At 40.3% G+C, this 20,041-nt stretch overlaps 1 protein-coding gene across 5 annotated transcripts in view; it reads left to right on the forward strand.

Annotated features, from left to right (window-relative positions):
• Positions 1-20,041, forward strand: part of gria4a (glutamate receptor, ionotropic, AMPA 4a) — a 112,486-nt gene that overhangs the window by 31,070 nt on the left and 61,375 nt on the right. For all 5 annotated transcript variants that reach the window (XM_039781865.1, XM_039781874.1, XM_039781900.1 and 2 more), the window contains 4 exons: positions 11,839-12,078; positions 15,361-15,413; positions 15,648-15,779; positions 18,392-18,445. In XM_039781865.1, coding sequence (XP_039637799.1) covers positions 11,839-12,078; positions 15,361-15,413; positions 15,648-15,779; positions 18,392-18,445 — 479 coding nt within the window. The remainder of the gene's footprint in view (positions 1-11,838; positions 12,079-15,360; positions 15,414-15,647; positions 15,780-18,391; positions 18,446-20,041) is intronic.

Genomic DNA, 20,041 nt, shown 5'->3' on the forward strand with positions numbered 1-20,041 from the left:
ATCATTTGACATGGTGATACATCGATTTTCTGGTTGTCACGGACCAAACTGCATATTTCCATAACAACGTCATTAAAATGTGTATGCAGCCATCGTCAGCTTAGCAGCCAATACTACATTCAAGGATCCTGATTAGGGACACCCTTTCTTATCCGTTCTGATTTGAGTGTGTTTATAAAACAACAAATAATCCTGCTGTTATCAGGCTAAAGTCAAGTGTTGTTCTGGTGCGTACAACATGGCAGCCCTAACTCTACCAAAACGGCTGATTTATGTCTACTTGGTTTGATTTTTAGAGAAGTAGTAGTTTTACAGCTCAAGTTATAAGATACGTAATCTTTATCCACGACGTTCCACTTCTGGGATTGCTCTGGTGCCGCTGGAAATACCCGCCGGATGTCCTTCTTTTTAGCCGCATGTCCATTACCTTCCGCTTTCTTTGTGTTGCCGTTCTAAACTCTGGTCGATCTATGAGGACTATGGTTAACTGCTCCTCCGATCTCTGCAGGATAAATCCAGACAGCTAGCTAGGCTATCTGTCCAATCTGAGTTTTCTGTTGCACGACTAAAACAACCTTTGAATGTACACATGTTCCACCAAAACAAGTTCCTTCCTGAGGCTATTTTGCAGATGCTCAGTGCCGCCCATGACGATTGTGACTGGTTTAAATAAACCAGACCAGAGGTTTTTCTAACATCCCGGAATGCTTTGTGGACTAGCCAGACCCTCCTGTGCAGCGCTGTGGAGGAAGGTCTGGCAATGCAAGACTATAAAATACATAGTACTTTTTGTTGGCATTTTTATTTTTTATAATCATGCCAATAAAGTAAATGGAGTCAGTTGTGTTTCTTAAGGTGCAATATTACAGCTCCAGATGAACAGCATGTGGAGTATATACTCGATAAAGTCACCATACTGCACTTGCCTACTATGTTTTAGGACTGCCACAGGTTATGGTAGGCTCAAATGTATTTAATATCTAAATACTTCAGCAGTTCTGTGGGTAATGCCTCTTGGTTGTTTTTCATGGGAGAACAACAACCGAGCCCAGCTCTGTCACTGTGTGTGTGATTGTCTGTGCCAGACGAGTCTGATGTTCCAAATAATGTGCTGAGCTAAGTAAGAGATGTGAACTTGAGACACTCATGAGATGTCCCCAAAATGTGTTCATTTTCTCATGACTTTACAGAAAAGGAAACAGAAGTGCTGATTGGTCATATCCATGGCTCATTGGACGGAGATAGTACCAGTTACAAACAATGAACAAACCATTAATGTTCAATCACTTTTGCATGTAATTGCCTCGCTCCCCATTTTCTTGTCACTCTCCATTTTCACTGTTGACTAACGCAGAGAAATGTCACAAACTTAATATTAAGAAGTAATTTTGAGGCCCATGATTTCCCTACTGTGCAATGCTTCGCACCACATCACAACAGAGAATTCGAAATTTGTAAAATCCAAAATTGACTATTTATGAAATGTCAATGTCACAGTCCTGCTACCCATTAGGTATTTATAAAGCAGATAGCATTTATTTTTATAAATATTACTTCAACTTAAATTAAGTTTTTTTTCTGCCAGAAGCTATGCATGTCTTAAAGTTAGTGGACTCACTGTTCGTACAAGAAGAAAATAAAAGACAGGCATTTCTACATCTGTTCTTTTTTATATCACTTGTCCTGTTATGAGAGGGCTGGAGTCTTTCCCAGCATACATTTACTGGTTCCCTTTATCACATTGGAACATACAAAAGGTAAACCCATAAGCAATAAAGTAAAGTTAAAAAACAAACAAATGTTTATGTTTGACTGATCTTCCATTCTAGGATCTTATTATGAGAATAATAACATAACATGAAATAAAATCAATCAATATTGATCAATCAATCAATAGAGGGAAAACCAATCAGAGAAAGGAGTAAATGAGCTGTCAAAGCATACTACGCTGAAGAACAACAAAATAAGTAAGTGTAGCCGGTTGGAAACTTGAGTGAGGATTGATGCCAGCATCATCCCTTTTTTTTTTTTACTTTGTAATAGTTATTAAAGGTCTCAATTCAACCCGTCAAAGCCAAATAAAAAAAAAAAATATATATATATTGTCATGGTTGTGGTTTTCAGTTGTATATTTTCCTTTTTTATTTTGTCAATTCATTCCCTGTGTGATACTGTTTCCCTGTTATTAATTCATGGTTATGTTTTACCTGTGTTCGTTCTTTGTTTTGTTTTCCTAGTTCTATCCTTGTGTGTGTTTTCATACTTTGGTTTCCTGTTTTACTTAGTAGTATCTGTTTCTCCTGTGTCATGTCTGGTTTTACTTCCTGCCTTGTGTTTTCCCGTCTTTGTGATTGTCTGCCCTGCCCGGATGTGTCTCTCCTGTTCATCAGCCCTCATGTCAGCTGTCCCTCGTTACCTTGTGTATTTAGTTTCTGTGCTTCCTTTGTCTGTTGTTAGATCATTGTGTTTGTTGCTCCCGATGTCCCTCCGTTCCTTGTGTTTCAAATTCCCCAGTCTTCCGTTTTCTGAGTGTTTTTGGAACTCTTTTGCCTGACTGCCTCTACACCTTTTGCCTGCCTGCCCGCCTCAGGACTCCCTTTGTTTATAAGCCGTTGCTTTAATAAATCTTCTATACCTTCCACTACCTCCTCATCTCTGCATTTTTTTGTTCCAAGCCTCACAAATCCTGGCAATTATATACATTTTGAATGAAGCTCAAGTAAGAAACGGATTTCTCGCACAGTTGGGTGTTGATGATTTCCTTTCTTTTTTAAAGAGTTTTTTTTAATCTCTTCTTATATGACTGCACAAGGGAGGAAGCCATGTGTCAGCAGCTATTAGCATATTCACTAACTGCGACAACACCAAAGGCCATAGAAATAGCTGTCCCCCCTCTTGGCCTGCCCTCATTTCCCCCAATCAGTACTCTTATTCTTAGAAGCTTTATTCATGCAGCCCGAGGGACACGGCCTGGAGGTGAGGTCGGAGGAAGAGTGGGGGGAGGGGGAAGAGGAGGAGGAGGGGGGCAGGTGCAGAAAAGGTTAAAGATGTAATCAAAGAGAATAAAGAAGTGACAGTGGAGTGTGGCAGTTTTCTCCTGGTGTCCCTCACCTCTGACCCCATATTCAGCCCTGTATGTAAAAAAAACCCCTCATATTTTAGGTGACCTTTGCCGCAGTTTTGTGCATGTGTGAGTTTGAACCTGATTGTGTGTGTATGTACTACATTTATTTGACTCCTTTTATTTAACTCCAGGCACGCACACACAAAGAGCTGTTTTGTCTTCGCTGGCCTGCAGGGCAGCATATCCTCACTTGCTCTTTCTGCCTCTTTGTGTATACAGTATTTACCTTCAGCATCCAGTTTCTTCTGCTTTCTTTCTCTACCTCTACGTTCTCTCTGCAGTGTCTTGGCAGACATACTGTCTCTCGTCACTGTCTGAGCCTCTTGTTGGTTTTGTAACTACTCTCATCCGCCCTTGCTCTTCTCTCTCTCTCTCACTCAGTTTCTTATTTCCTTCCCACTATGAGTGCAACTGAAGCCCCCTTTTCCTCTCAGCTTGAGGCAGTTTTATGAAAGAGGGACGATTGGCAGACAGGAGAAGGAGGCAGGCAGAGGGATGAATGGTGGTGTCCCAAGCAACCAGACACACAGCCCACAATGCACTATCACTCTCAATAATCACTGTTTATGAAGCTATTGCAGCTCAGTTATCTTGTAAACTATGTTCTGGTGGAGAGGATACGATATTAAATCCATAAGGTGGCTGAACTCCACTGCCAGACAATTGATTGTCAAGTTTTATCTTTTATCTTGTCTTTATAATGCTGCAGATGAGCACACTTGAGGCCTGGTGTCAGTATTAACATCTCAACAACTGAACATCTTTTATATAATAAATGTATTTTATTAAACCAGACAAAAGGCAATTGGAACATATCTATTAAGTTTATAATTATCATATGTCTCTGGGAAGGAAACAGAACTATGTAATTCTTCAGAGTTCATTCCTAACTTTTGGTTTGGTGTTCTCGTCTAAAAACTGTTGGTCAAAAAGCTCTCCTTTATGCCTTCTAGTTTTTGTCTGTTATAATTTAGTGAGGAACTCTCTTGAAGAATATTGATCCTCAGGCTTTGAGCTTGTCATGATGCTTGATATGGATGAGTTGTTGTCCGGGCTGAAAAAATTCTGTCCATCTTTATTTGGGATGAGGAGAATGTGTTAAGATAGTTTCAAGAATAATGAAAAGCAGTATTGAAAAACAAAAAATGCTCGTATAGATAGATTCTTATTGTAACTATGTTTTTTTTTTTATCCAACACTATGTAAAATAATATAAAAGCATTACATATGACAAAATTCCTTTTCTAACCTCTGAGGTGGCAGTGTTTTTTTTCTAAGAAGTTGTTCCATTGTGTCATAATCTATGTTGTAGTGTAGAGGAACAAATATGAAATCTATACAGTGTCTGTGCTCTCTGCCAGGTACTATTGATCTCCAGACTTTGTTTTCTGTCTTGTCTTTATAATGCTACTATGTAACAGAGCTGTGGTGCCATTGTCAGTATACAAGTAGTGTTTCATTGTCTCTACCCAAGGCCTGTAACAATAATACATTACATAATTGTCAATTATTTTACATAATCGCGGTTACTTTGTTTAACCGCAATTAATTGCAGACATCAGTTAAGGTCTTAAGGGGTATGACTGTTGATGGTAATTGTTGATTATTTTTAGATATGCTAAATTTTAATTATATAAGTAATTATTGGTCAGACTGTTAAGCTAAAGTTATGCTAGCAGCAGCTGTCACTTGTTGCCATAGCAGCTCCAAACATGCTGGGCTGTAGCTGCCTCAAGCCAGAGAAATTAAACATGCTTGTGTTTCTGGCCCGAAATCTGCCTGACAAACCCGCTGATTAAATAACCATCTCCTCCCTTCACCTTTTTCTTTTTTAAATGATAATAAAGAGGTGTTATTTACTTCATAGGCTGTCTATTTGTGTTATTACATTATCTGGGTCATATAAAACAAAAGGTGTATCCTGGAATTCATTCAAAACTTAAATTTGTTTTAAAGAGTAATATATAAATGAATATTTAAAAATTTGACTGAAAGAAACAATTATATGAATCTAGGGGTGTCCCCGACTAAGGATTTACACATTCGAATCAGAATTGTCGAATCTTTCTATAGTTGACTGATAGTCGAATCACCTATGTGTGTGTGAATGGGTTGGGAGGGGCACGACACTAGTCAGCAGGAGGGTAAAACAATTTTATGGACACGTATTTTGCATCCACCGCATGCATAACCGTCTCTCTTTTGGGAACTGTGTATCCTGGCCCAAGTGTGCGCATTCATTCTTTAAAACCTTCACCGTCCACAACATTCACTGGCCTCATGTCGAGCGCAATAAACTCTGCAATTTTGTCCGTGATTTCTCTTTTCTTTTTCTCAGACAATGGCGGTCTCAAATCTAGCTATCTTTGAGTTAGTTTTGGCGCAGCTCCGGTAATACTACTAGATGAATTGCCGTCGTCAGTCTGAAGTCCCAACATATGATATTGCTATTCGTAAATTAAAAGCACCATTATATATGAAAGAGTGAACCGTCTTTATTGGTAATAAACTTACCCGTTTTAAGTGGAAAGCCATGTTTGTTGTTGACGAGTGGTAGGACATGAGCTGTTGGCACAACTTGCATATAACTTTTTTTGGGTCATATTTTACCATTTCAAAGTGCATCCACACTTTAGATTTTCTTTTTCCAGACATTGTTAAGTAACGTTAATCCCTGCCGCCAAGATGCTCCTCATCTGTCACAGATCAGGGAAAGTGAAACTTAAATCTGTCACAAGGGTGGTTGGATTTACACACACACACACACGTAAAAAATATTTATTGAACGCTTTTTTCTTTTCACCTTTTTTTTTTTTTTTTTTTACAGCATTATCATAATTAAAGGCTGTATATAACTTAATATAACCGTACAAAACCAGTAATTCTGTGTGAAATTAGACATTGAGCACCCCCATATTGCCAAAATGGTATGATCCTCGTTTCATAATAACACCCGCGAAGATTCGACTGAGCTTGGTGGTCGAATCAGGCTTCGCATATCGATGCATCGAATCTTCGACTATTCGGGGTCACCCCTATATGAATCTCAATTATTTCTGAGACAATTAATTGTACAGCTAAATTTTGAATTGTTAAGCTCTAAAAGAACCTTTCAATTGCAATAGCAGGTTTTATGATGGGACAGGTGGGGCTTCCCGACCCTATTAGATCACACCCTACTTCTTTCTTTTTTCTTTTTTTTTTCCATACATTTTATTTTACTGTTGTTTACTGATTAAACACTCACTTCTTTTAGTCTGTAAGGCAAGCTTTAATATCATGCTGTGAACTATGCATCTGTTGTTTTACTGTATCTCCCTATTCTGTTGGCATTGTAGTGTTCCTACAGTGTTGTCTGTCTGGTACTCCTTGTAGGGCCCCCTCACCTTACATAGTCCCAACAAAGATGAATATTATAATGTTATATAGGGCTTGAAATGATAAACTCTGAACTAGTGTTCCGATTTTTTGCACAAAACAAAGATTCCAAATTATAAATGCCATTTGAAATAATTTTATGATCTACTTATGTGTGATGTATTAGCCAGTATTTTTGTTTTATCGTCTTCACTACTGACCTCCAGACTTGATCATTTGTCTGTCTTTACGCCACTTTGGAGAGCTGAGAGCAGCTATCAAACACTAGAGAAAAATAGGCTGTGTTACCCAGCAAGCAAGTACCATCCACCTTGTGAGAGGTATGTCATTTAAATCACAGTGATATCCACATTCTTCTTCACTGAATGTTCAACAATCGAATGCTGTCCAGAAATACATTTGAGAGGCAGTGGCTCAATTAAAAAAAATGGTCCCCAAAACTTTCTGGAAAGATACTGACACTAAAATAGCATTGAGAATAAAGTGTGTAAGAGATGGCTGCAAGATATCCTACCATAATTATTCACTTTAAACAAGCCTAGACTTTGCTCTTTATCTCTGTATCTGTACCTCTAACTCTGTGATGGTGCAACCCTGTCTCCTAAAAGTTCTGCTTATATAGTATACCACTAATTTGCAGCAGCAAATACGTTTGGGAGGAAACGTAATGCTGCCTGGATTTTTATCAGCATAATGTTGTTAATTAACGTATCTGGCAAGTGGCAAAATATTCATACATACATTCATGTCAGTAAAAATTTTCATTAAGGACATATTTAATTTGTTTTCAGCCAAACTATCCAATCTTGCAATCAATTATCCGCTCTAGCAACCAACGTCTGGTGCTGAAAAATTAAGCCAATGCTGAGGTGCCAAAAACTGCAGTTTGAGTGGCCACTTGAGGCTGGCTCCAAAAGGGAGTCAATCCCCATAGATCCCCATCCTAAAATGCCCAACTTTACAGCCAAATTAAACATGTTTATAACCTGCTAATAAGGGCGGTAGAGGCGGGGTGGGGTGTTTTTGGAACCTCATACTTACCCCTGTTTCAATATGTAAACTGTTCATGAGTATTCATTTATTCTACACTATGAATTAGTTGTGTCAGTCTGAATTAGGACGCTATAATTCATTGTAAAAAAAACTCTACTGCTTGCTGCAGGATGCGCCACTCTTTGCTTTTATCTGTAAAAAGAAATCTGAAAAGTAAACCCAAGCAATGCTGAAACACAAAAGAATCAGGAGCCTAGTTTCCTAGAGGTTAGGCCTACTACTGTAAATGTTTTAAAGGTGAAATGTCAGTGTAAGGTACGGTAGTTAATTATATGCTCATAAAATCTTATTATTGGCACCTTTCTTCGCTTACTAGGTATCTCTGTGCTGCACTGTAGGTAGCCCCTGGCTGGCTTTTAAACTAGTTTGTATTCCTTATTTACTTAGGAGTTGTTTTGTCTTGGTCTTTACCTGCAGGTAATGCGAGCTCACTGTATTTTTGCGGTGTTACTGTGGCTGTCTGGAGAATGTCTCTGCAATGTCTCTGCAGCGAGAGGGTTATTAAGACTAATGGGTAAGAAGCAACTGGAGCTTCAGGACCAAAAGTCTGAAAGTTGTGTGTTGGATGATGGGGGTCTATGTTTTTGTGTGTTAAAAATGTGTATAGTTAACTTTGTGTGTCGGTATCTGTGTGTGTGCTTGTTCTGTTGTGTGCTGTAGTGCAGTGACAGTTAAATCAGTAGCAGGTTTATCTGTGAGCATTCTGTTGTTGCTGTCATGTGAAATAGAAATAAGCGGCCGGTCTAGAGACAAGAGCACTATGTATAGAGAGGGGAAGAAAGAGGCAGGGAGGAGAGAAATATGGGAGACACATGGGAAACAATACCAGAGAAGCAAAGAGAGCTATGATATTTGTCTGTTTAGTGTTGTTGTTACTGTTTAGTAGTGGGCACATGATTGAGAGGTCTTTGTAAACGCACAGACATACAAATTAAATTAATTCTAGAGAAGCAGGATAGCTGGCTGCAGAGGAGGATGCAAGGCTAATATGGCTTGATATACTGTATAGAGTAATGCAGGTAAAGGAGGGTCGTTTTAAAGGGATTTATGGAGAGGTCTGCACAGGAAAGAGTTATGTTTGACACAAACATATGGAGATGCTGAGAGAAGAAGCGAGGGGGAGGAAAGGAGAGGTAGAGGATGTCCCAGGAGACCTATTGTGTCCTATGCTTTTACTGTGGTCATGATGCACCCTGCCGCTGGTCCCCTCCTCTTATTAAAGCTTTATGAAGCAAGCTTAGCACATATTTTATTACATTGACGCCACTGTCGGGCACATTCCAGCCTTGCGGCTGGGTAGTGGTGGTAGTGGAGGGGGTTGCAGAGACAAGCCCATGGAGGCGTACATGAGAAAGGGGAACATGGCAGAAAAAAGATTTAAAGATTCAAAAAGGCAAAGCCAGCATCAGACGGCATAGATAGAAAATAAGGGAATAAGTGAGTGAGGAGGTGAATGATAGGAGAGAAATACAGAGAGAGAGAGAGAGGATGAATGAAGAATGAGCTCTGGGCCTCTGTGTGTGTATGGTTGCAGATGTCTTGGTATTGTTTAAAAATAGAATGGTTAGGGATTAAGGCTATCAATATTTCCTTAAGTTTTGATGGAGACCTAGTAGGTGGATGAAAAAGAAAGTATGCAGACTTATGTCACAAATTGCATCTAGGCCAGTAGTTTCAGTCAAGATTCAAAAGAAATTCATCAGTTGGCTCGGGAGCAAACTTTTACTCAGTATGTCACTTCACATGTGCAATGCTTTTTGTTTTTGTTCTGCTGCTTTTTCTATTTTTGCTCTGTTCCAAAAAACAGCTGATCCCAAAAACTCAAATTCATTTAAAAGCAAGGGAATGGCATTTACCATGACACTGCTGCCAAAGAAATTCAACTGGATGTTGATTCTCTTTTATCCTTAGACATTGTAAGGTCATCATTTCTTTCTGTCAAAAGCCATTTTTCTATCAGTAAGCTACCATTATGAATGAAATGCAAGTTTAATTTTCCCTGCATGTTTCAATCTGAATGTACGCAAACATCTTTTACCAAACTGTCTCTCGCTGTTTGCTTCAGTCCTTGTTATTTCGCTGTATTTTCACAGTTTTTTTATTTGTTTAGATGAACGTTTACTCCTATCTTCTGAGCACTTAATTATGATGTCAACTTCAATGATTTAGTGTAAACATCATTGTGCATCCCAGGTACTGGACTGTAAAATATAGCACCTGTCATAGTTTATCACACACACACACAGTCTCATACCACCATATCTCCTGTTGCTATGTGCTCTGAAGTATCACATAAAACCTGGAAATGCCAAAAAAAATCATCTTGGAAGGCACAAAGTTTGTTGACTTTGAGGGCACCATGACTCAGCTCCTGCTGAATGACGCATGCTACGTACGTAGTATGCTAGTTCCCTGAATTGAAGACATTTAGCTCCTGTCATAATCGGAGACTAAATCCCTGCCTTATCACCTCCTGGGTGCAGGGCCTCAGCTTTGTTTAATTGCCACAAGCCGAACCGTCAAAGCTGCATCCCCCTCAGTATTTACCCCCACTGAGGCTTATAGCTGATAATGGAATTACTCTGAGTCCCAGGAGTAGGGAGAGAGGGAGGAATAGAAAGAGGAGGCAGGCATAGAGGAAGAGAGGAGAGCAGACCAAGGAAAGTAGATGGTGGAAGCTGTGAGGGGCAGGATGGATGCAGTGTCCGCCTTGAAAACAGAATAAAGGTGAAAAGGTATGAGATGAAGTAATGCACAAGGATATCAAAAGAGGGAGGAAAGGTTACAAAGGGATGACCGACTGTTGCCAAACTGCAGTCTGAAATCTCCCTGTGTTACGGTTTACTCCAGTGTGACGTATTACAGGGTGAAGAGTGAATTATGACCCAGGATAGATCTCAGACTCAAAATATGCCTGCCTGAAGGAATCTATCTGAAAGGATGAATGGGGCTAAAGAGAGAAAGGAGGTAGTGAAAGAAAAGGATGAAAGAAAAAGAAACAGTAAAGTGAAAAAAGAAAAAAGTGTGTGCCAACTCATTTTTTTCTTTTTTCACTTTACTGTTTCTTTTTCTTTCATCCTTTAGTCACTTCAGTCACTGAATCCTTAGAAAGTGAAGCACGTGTTTGTGTGCACATTTCGGTTGATTGGCCAGAATATGCAGGACTCTCCAACTCACACACCCAAAAGCTTTTTCTGTGTGTGTGTGTGTGTGTGTGTGTGTGTGTGTGTGTGTGTGTGTGTGTGTGTGTGTGTGTGTGTGTCTGTGTGTGTGTGTCTGTGTGTGTGTGTGTGTGTGTTCAAACACAGTTTTGGTCGAGCTGCACTGATGAACGACAAACCAAAGCAGAGGAGAGATTATTCTGAAAGCGAGATAGCGGAGGACGTCAGTGCTTTCACTCTCCTCTCTGTCACGGATCAAAGCTTCAGGGTGTTTGAAGACTGAGCTGCAGTGTTGTAGTGGAAAATGACTTCATATTTGAAGTGAGCTCATGGCTCGGTCAAGGGTTTTGTATCTGCGTGTACGTGCGTGCGTGCGTGCGTGCGTGCGTGCGTGCGTGCGTGCGTGCATGGATCTTAAGGATGTTAAACTCTAAGCAGGTGGGATTATTTGACTGTAATTTCTTTAACAACTGTATAAGCAGCCATGCCAGTTTTTGGCTAGTGGGAATGATTTTGTGCTGTTTTCTTTTTGGTTAACCAGTCACATTTATGGATGCTCGCATCACTCTTTCATCAGCTTTCGTTTGTGGGTCAAATTAGGAGTGAGAAGGTATGGCTGACACAGGCTGAAGCTGTCACTCATTAAAATGGTTGAGATGGGGTGCCCGCATAGCTCAGTTGGTAGAGCAGGCACCTATATATAGAGGTTTACTCCTCGACGCAGCGGGCCTGGGTTCGACTCTGACCTGCAGCCCTTTGCTGCATGTCATTCCCCCTATCTCTCCTCTTTCATTTCTTCAGCTGTCCTGTCATTAAAGGCCTAAAAATGCCCCCAAAAAAAAGAAATCTACCAATAATGGTTGAGATGTTTATCCAGATTCTAAAGTATGAATTGAATGTGTCTTTCTCCGTTCCATCTTCTTGTTTGCTCTTTTTCTACTCTGTCCATTTACAAAGCAATCAGAAACAGTGTCACTGAGTATACTCTGTGTGTGTGTGTGTGTGTGTGTGTTTGTGTGTGTTTGTGTTTCCTAATTTTTCTCCACTCTTTTTTCCTTCTTCCATCTGGATCCGTCTCCAAAACTCCTCCCTCCCTCCTCTTCGCTTCCCCCCTCACATCAGTTTGTTCTCAGTATTCGAGGGGGGTCTTCGCCATCTTTGGCCTTTACGACAAGCGCTCGGTGAACACTCTGACATCGTTCTGTGGGGCCCTGCACATCAGCCTAGTGACCCCCAGCTTCCCCACCGAAGGAGAAGGCCAGTTCACCCTGCAGCTCCGGCCATCTATCAGAGGGGCTTTGTTGTCACTGTTGGACCACTACGACTGGAGCCGATTTGTCTTCCTCTACGACACAGACAGAGGTGAATGCACAATGGCAAATAGAGTTGGTGTTCCGAAGTTAAAAAGGTCACACAATTTGATAACCATAAACTTATTTTTACCTACAAATATTTGATTTTGTGTAGGGTTTTCAAATGTTTTTCCATATGGACAGGTATAAATATCCAGGGAAATCAACGATTCACTCAGTATTATTGCCTTGACATTGAAGATGATTGTTCCTATCATAATCTAAGATAAAATAAGGCAAGATGAGCAAGACTGTCCTCCCCCGAAAGACGCCCAAAAAAGTAGTTTGTTCAAGCAGCAATTTCGTCTCATTAAGTTTATAGAGGCTCTTTTTAGTGGCCGTAGGAATTATGACGTGAGCAACGTAAGCAAATTCTGCGCAAGGGTGCCGGTTAGGGTGGTTGAAGGGTAAAACAAACACAGGTCTTTCACCCAAAAGATGGGTTTGTTTCCTGTTTAAAAATAAAAGTATTAAAAAAAGAAAATAGAAACCGAAAGAAAAACTTAACTTTAACTTTACGGAAAAAACGGAGCAATGTCACGTTCCGTCACATTAGTCAGTTATGGAAGATTAAAATAGATTTCCAAATTAGTCTGGTTTCAAATCCTTTTTTTTTAATTATCCGTTAATTTAGGGTTAGTTTGGAATGGCACACTGAGAACAAAATTATAATATTGGGTCATACTTTCCTGATGAAAGGATACAGCTGCAGAAACAAGGGTGTAATTTGGCACTTTTCAGACAGAAACTTTGGCCTCAGCTCTTGCAGTATTCACCTGCCTTCAAGCCTTTGAGCAGGCACAGCTGACGCCCTCGACCCCTAACCACTGTCAGGAGAATGCTTAGCACGTTATCTCTGTCTCACACACACACACACACACACACACACACACACACACACACACACACACACACACACACGCACAGACTAAGTCCCTGCCACAGGGAGAGAAACACAGGTCAAACATGACTCAGAGTCCCCAGACCATGGTATAGTGGTGTGTTAGGGAATCAGTGAGCTGCAGAGTGTATATGTGAGTGTGTGTGTGTGTGTGTGTGTGTGTGTGTGTGTGTGTGTGTGTGGTGTGTGTGTGTGTGTGTGTCTCTCTGCCAGCCTCCCTCTGGTCCAGGTTGTCTGGCTTAGTACCCCAGAAGGAGCACAGGGAGAGCAAGGAGGGACAAGGGGGTGCAGGAGGGACAGGTAAGGTTAGTCAAGCTGGTGAAGCAGCCAAAAAGAGAGAAAATAAGGAAAGAGGTGAGAGTGATGAGGACATAAACAAGGTGACAGGGGTTAGAAACGGGGGGTATACACAGTAGCACATAACAGGAAGAGGGAGTGAGGATTGAGAGAAAGGAGGGAGAAATTGAGCGGAGGATGGATGCGTAGAGTTTGGGCTATGCTCACCCTTGACTTGGCCAAGGCAGGGCCCTTCATTATAGGCTCCCATCAGGCCCTGCTGCCGGTAATGTGCTGGAAAATGGGCAGTAACGCTGTGATCTGTTTTATGCTCCCTGCTTTGCTCTGCTCCACAGACAGCCTACTGACACATGCATACACACACACACACACACACACACACACACACACACACACACACACACACACACACACACACACACACACACACACACACACACACACACACACACACACACAAACTGAAATCTCACACACAGTGTAGATGAATCTGTGTACATCTGTGCATGCATTAGATTAATATAAATTCAACGGGAAACAACATAAACAACTCACAGACAAGTGTGAAAGCACAATCACACACTAGACTCCACACACACGCACACACACACACACACACACACACACACACACACACACACACCCCGTGATTACTGAGGCTTCAGATGTGCTTTTTCTTTTTCATCTCAAGCAGTAAATAGCTGCCTCCATAAAATTAGAAAAAAACGGGTAACAGTTGGCACTGTTGCACTGTAGTGAGTGTGTGTGTGTGTCCTTTTGTGTTGTTGTGTCATGTCACTGTGTCCTGCAGATAAGTGCTGTGTGGGTCTGTAATTTCCATTGTGTGCACAAATTTGACTTTGAGTGAATTGTGAGATATTTTCATTTTATTTCCCACAATAAACATTTTAGCTCAGAGCACAGTTAAGTTAACAACATATTTGGAGGTTTGATAGAGATTATAACGATCATTATGATAAAACTGCAGTGGCTGTGTGCCAATATTGTAAAGGATTATTATTGTGATATTGAGTTGTCTCTCATTATTGTTATTTTTCCACTTGTTATGACCAATCTAGACAGCTGTTTAATGTAATATACCTTAATTTATTATCACTCGTGTTGCCACCTGCTGCTCATGGGATCATATTAACTTTGAAACTCATCTAATATCACGCCAAGAGGCATATTCAACCTATTCAAACCTGCACTCCATCATTGTGTAGAAAAAGAACTTTCCTTTCTGATGTTTTTTTCCAGGCTATAAAATTGATTAACTGATTTGGGAGCGTATTCTCACATGAGTTGCATTTGAATCAAAGTTCACCACTGAATAAGAAATGAGTAGTTTTAATGAAATGTCTCTATTGTTTTGGCACATAACTCTTTGTCCCGATAAGCTTTCTGGGCTGGTTGATAAAGTGACATTCAAGAGAAGACTGTTGCTGTTAAGTGCTATGCGCTATACAAGACAAGACATTAGGGTGTTTCTTTGGTAAAACTGATTATTATGCTGGAAAGTATAAAATACTTTGCAAAATATAATAATTACTCCACGTCCCAAGTACAGCTTCTACCTAGTATAGGGCTGGGTATTGTTAAAAAATGTTCAATACTGGTACCGGTACCAATACCGATACTAATAGCTTGGCTTTGATACCGGTACCTGAACGATTCTTTTTTCGATACAAATTTTATTAAATAAATTTTATCAAAAATAAATTACAACATTACACATTACGGCGCAAATATTTTCATCTGTTTTTCAGCTCCTACTACATGAGCCCATTCTCTGTGCGTAACATAGAGTTTTGCCTGCGTGTCTCTACAACGTGTAACATTAGACAGCCAATCACCAGCATTATTAGATCTTGGTAGAAGCATGCTACATGCTTATTGGCTCACTGGCAATGATGATTTGCTCCTTAGGTATTGAAATTTGGTATTGAATGACGAGACATTTTTTGTTACTCGATACTAAGGAGGCAATTCAGTCGGTGCCTAAAAAGTATCGAATTTGGTACCCAGCACTAACCCAGTACAGCTTTAATTCGGTCTTTCTTCCTTTTCCTTCCCTTACTCCCTGTTGTCTAGGTTATGCAATACTGCAGGCAATTATGGAGAGAGCGGGGCAGAACGGATGGCAGGTCAGGACACACACAAATACACACATTCCTGGAAACCGGCCAGCAAAACACATTCAGAATCTCATGAAGCATACTGTACATACAGTGCATGCGCATAATTACACTATTGTTTTTGTTTTTAATCTTTCAAACACAATTTGTTAACTTTCTTGTGGTTTGTATGCATGACCTTATACCTACATGCTGTTTGTGTCTGTATGCTTATACACATTTCTTGTATGTATGTTAACCCAGGTGAGTGCTATCTGTGTGGAGAGCTTCAATGAGGCAGCATACCGCCGACTCTTAGAGGACCTGGACCGACGTCAGGAGAGAAAATATGTAATTGACCTGGAGCCTGAGAGACTGCAGAGCATCCTCGAACAGGTTATATTATTATATATTATATTATACTGCTAACCAAAGTTTCTTTGCACTTGCAACAATAAAGCTGCTTTACACAATTTTACACAACAAGAGTAGTAATCAGAGAATAATTGTGGCATGTAACCCAACCTCACTTCTTTAGAAATAATAGCAGAAATGTTTTTTTAGCAGAAATTATATTATTTATGCTCACAATTTATTGTATACAGCCTAATTGGTAGAATGGGGGAAGAAAAATGAAAAAACAACTGATTAAGTAATACTTAACTAACTACTGAGCTTACTACAGACACAGAATGATATTTGACACTGATCTGGAACCTGAAGGACCCTGCAGCATTTTAGATCATGAGATACTGCTTTAGGTTTTATTGTGTCACTGTTACTATCATTGAGATTACTACAGACGGGGCAGAGATTACATCACTGACCTGAACTTAACAGCACTTATCACTTAATTATGAAGTACAAACACACCACAATGACACACTATTACCACCTAAAACCACAAGCAACATAGCACAGAGTAAGCTTTTTTTGTAAAGTGATTAAAACCAGAACCTTTTTAACAATTCAAATAAAAGTGTTAAATTGCCGATAGTATCCCATTGTTTTTTCTGTCTGCCTGCTGTCTCTTTCACTCAGCTAGTTACAACAACACTCCTTATGCTTTCTGACATCTGGAGAGAAAACAAGATTTGATTTTTTTCCCCTGGAGTTCATAATGTGGAGTGAAAAATGTGACTTCCCCCAACAGCTACATCAGTGTATGATTGCAGTAAACACACCATACTGTCCACTCCACACACACACACACACACACATACACACACACACACACACACACACACACACACACACACACACACACACACACACACACACACACACATACACACAGGAAAACATACAGTATATGAAGGCACACACTCTGACACCTTACGCTTGTCCAAGTTTATTAGATTATCTGTCTTGCTTGATGGTTTAGCTCTGACAGGTGGCGCAGATGTGTGTGTGTGTGTGACCTTTGACTCAGGTTTCAGTGTAACATCTCATTGGTTCTGCCACCCGTCATCAAATCTGATCCTGTGTCTGCACATCTGACAAATTCAGTGACATACACACAGCTAAGCACTCGTGCTCACGCACAAATACATAACCCACACACGCATGCTTATATGTAAACATACATACAGCACATAATGCACACACACACACACACACACACACACACACACACACACACACACACACACACACACACACACACACACACACACACACACACACACACACACACACACAGTAGCAGCATCCCAGACAGATAGCCAGACAGACAGTTTCTTAGCTGGCTTTTGTGGTGAGTGAATAGAAAGACAGAGACACACATCAGTGTATACTTAGACAGGCATACAGACACAAACACACACTGCCGACAAAGTGGGCTCTGCGGTGCTGGCATTGGCAAGCACCCCTGCTCTGAGACAGAGACTGCTCTGCTTGACTGCTCCTGCCAGCTGTGTGTGTGTGTGTGTGTGTGTGTGTGTGTGTGTGTCTGTGTGTGTGTGCGTGTGTGTGCGTGTGCGTGTGCGTGTGCGTGTGCGTGTGCATAGCTGTTGATAGTGTGGATGAGAGAGATACAAAAAAAGTGAGCAATTTAGTAATTAAGTTAGGCACCATGTTAGAAAAAAGATGCTTCCCCTCCTTTGTCAAAAATCTCACAGTGCGCCATATTTTACTCCATCCCACTGTACACATATAACTACAGATGACAGAAAACATTACAAATTTCAATTTTGTGCAGAATTACACTTTTGACACTACTGTGCCAAACCGTCAGCCCTTCAATGTCACACAAATACACCACACAGACAATAAAAAATCACATCTGTTCACTGGCAACATGCATTGACTATACGTGAAGTGAAAAGAACATCGTAGACTGGATTTTGTGGTTTTAGTTGCCTGAATTTAATCACATCTTAATCAGGCTTTACTTGCAATAAGTTGATGTTGTAGGGAAAGCTGAAAAACGTAATATATCTGCTAAAAACATAGTCGTAATAGTAATAGTAATATGCATGTGTCTTCTGAAATTACATTTCCTTTGTAAGAAAGGGTTGCCTCTTGTGCAGACTTTTGGATCTTGGCACCTATATTTACAGGATGCAGGGATTTTTAAATGAAATTGGACTAGACAGGTTAACACAGCCCTAACCTAGAAAACACATTGCTGAAGCTCTTTAAATGTTCCAAATGGCTGCAGACTCTGAGCCAGCATGGCACAGAGCACAAGTGAAGTCCTCACAGGCTCATCATGCTTTTAATCAGTACAAGAATATAACCACAGCCACAGATGGGAGGGAGTCCCCTTTATTTGTGTTTTTACACCCCTGCCCTGCTCCCTAAAACTATTAAACCAACTGGAACATCTCTTGCCAGTTAATTCCATGATTCATACGTGAATTGAGAATTCTACATGACCCCTGTTTTGCCACACTACATGCATTGCCAATATATAGCAAATAAATGATGTATTCTTTCTCTCTCTCTCTCTCTCTCTCTCTCTCTCTCTCTCTCTCTCTCTCTCTCTCTTGTGTTTTCCTTTCTAGGCTGTCAGCGTGGGGAAACATGTAAAGGGTTACCATTACATCATAGCAAACCTGGTAAGAAGTCTTAATGGCATTGCTTGCCGTTGGCTGTTATTTTCCGACATGTTTAGTAGAATGTTTGTGTGATGTCTTGTTTTAATAGCCTACATGACAATAATAATTTTTTAATATTTAATATTTCAAAGAAACAGGACTAAAAAGATTATTTGGTAAAAAGACACACAAAGTTATTAAGATAAGGGTGAGGCTATTTGCACCCCTGGTACAATTAGCAGTGTATGCTATTTGTACCCTGGTGCAATTAGAAGTGCTATTCGTACCCTGGTGCAATTAGAAATGAATGCTATTCGTACCCCGCCGGTGCACACAGCAATGTGTTCTATTAATACACCATCTGGTACAAATATCAATGTATGCTATTTGCACCCCTGTGCATTTACAGTACCTTGGCATATAGTTACACACAGTTATCCATACTACTCATGTATTACACCTTTTTGGAATATTATCGCCCTGACATTCTTACCCTAACCATAACCAATCCCACTCCTCTTGCCTAAACCTAACCAAACCAACCAGAGCAGGCATATTCATGAGTCTTCCCCTACCACCCTGCAAAAAAAAACTTTTGCGTTCGCGGGCCCTGACTTGCGCAATTGCATGCAAATTATCTAATCCAAAATTAAAAAAGTGAGATCGCCTCACATGGGAATCTAACTCCAAACTCCCATACCAAAGGTTAACATACTAACCACTCACCTAGCAGTTCTTACAGAATGTTGTATAACTGTTTACCACTTGATTTCTTCAAACCACAGTTGTTAGGTGACAGTACTGTATACAAAAAATAGGTACTAGCTAACAAACTAACGGTTGTATGCTTTCACTGAAGACAGAAAGCGCAACTGTAGTATCCATTTTCCGCTAGAAATTCAATTGTTACAAACTTTAGAGACAAAACTTTGCCAGTTTTTGCGGTCATGGAAGATGAACGTCCGCCATGATTTCGGTGCACGCCGGGCAGTGTTGGGAAGGATACTTTCAAAACGTATTTCGTTACAGAATACAGAATACATGCCCACAAATGTAATTTGTAACGTATTCCGTTACGTTACTCAATCTGAGTAACGTATTCTGAATACTTGGATTACTTCAGGATTACTTCCACATTGAATTGTGTTTTATAAGTGTAGGAATGCAGCTATTACATCCAGCTTACTAAACAGGCCTATGGTGTGTTCTTTTTATTCCAACTAGCTGAATGTGTACTTGAACAAGCAGATAGATTATTGTATTGGTAGTCCCGAACTGCATACTACAAAAATCTTACCACGAGCTAATTTTAGCTAACGTTAGCTAGCATGTCAAATGGGGCTAGTCAGTCTTTAAACGGCTCTGGAGCTAGTAAATCAGCACGTAGGAGAATGTAAAGTCGCACGTCAATGTTAAAATAGCAAGGTGACCAGTAAAACTACAGCAGACGACTACCCTTGGCTAATTAAAAAAATAGCTTACTTTAAGATGCTTCTTCAGGTTGGAGGTGGAGTAATTTGGACGCTGAAAGGAGGTTGGTTGCTGGCAAGCACAGGTTGCACTGCACAGTTATATTTCATTCTCCCTGTTCATTCTTTAATGTGAAATGATGTTTGA

The sequence above is a fragment of the Perca fluviatilis genome, chromosome 2, assembly GCF_010015445.1.
Source record: "Perca fluviatilis chromosome 2, GENO_Pfluv_1.0, whole genome shotgun sequence".
NCBI classification, from domain to species: Eukaryota; Metazoa; Chordata; class Actinopteri; order Perciformes; family Percidae; genus Perca; species Perca fluviatilis.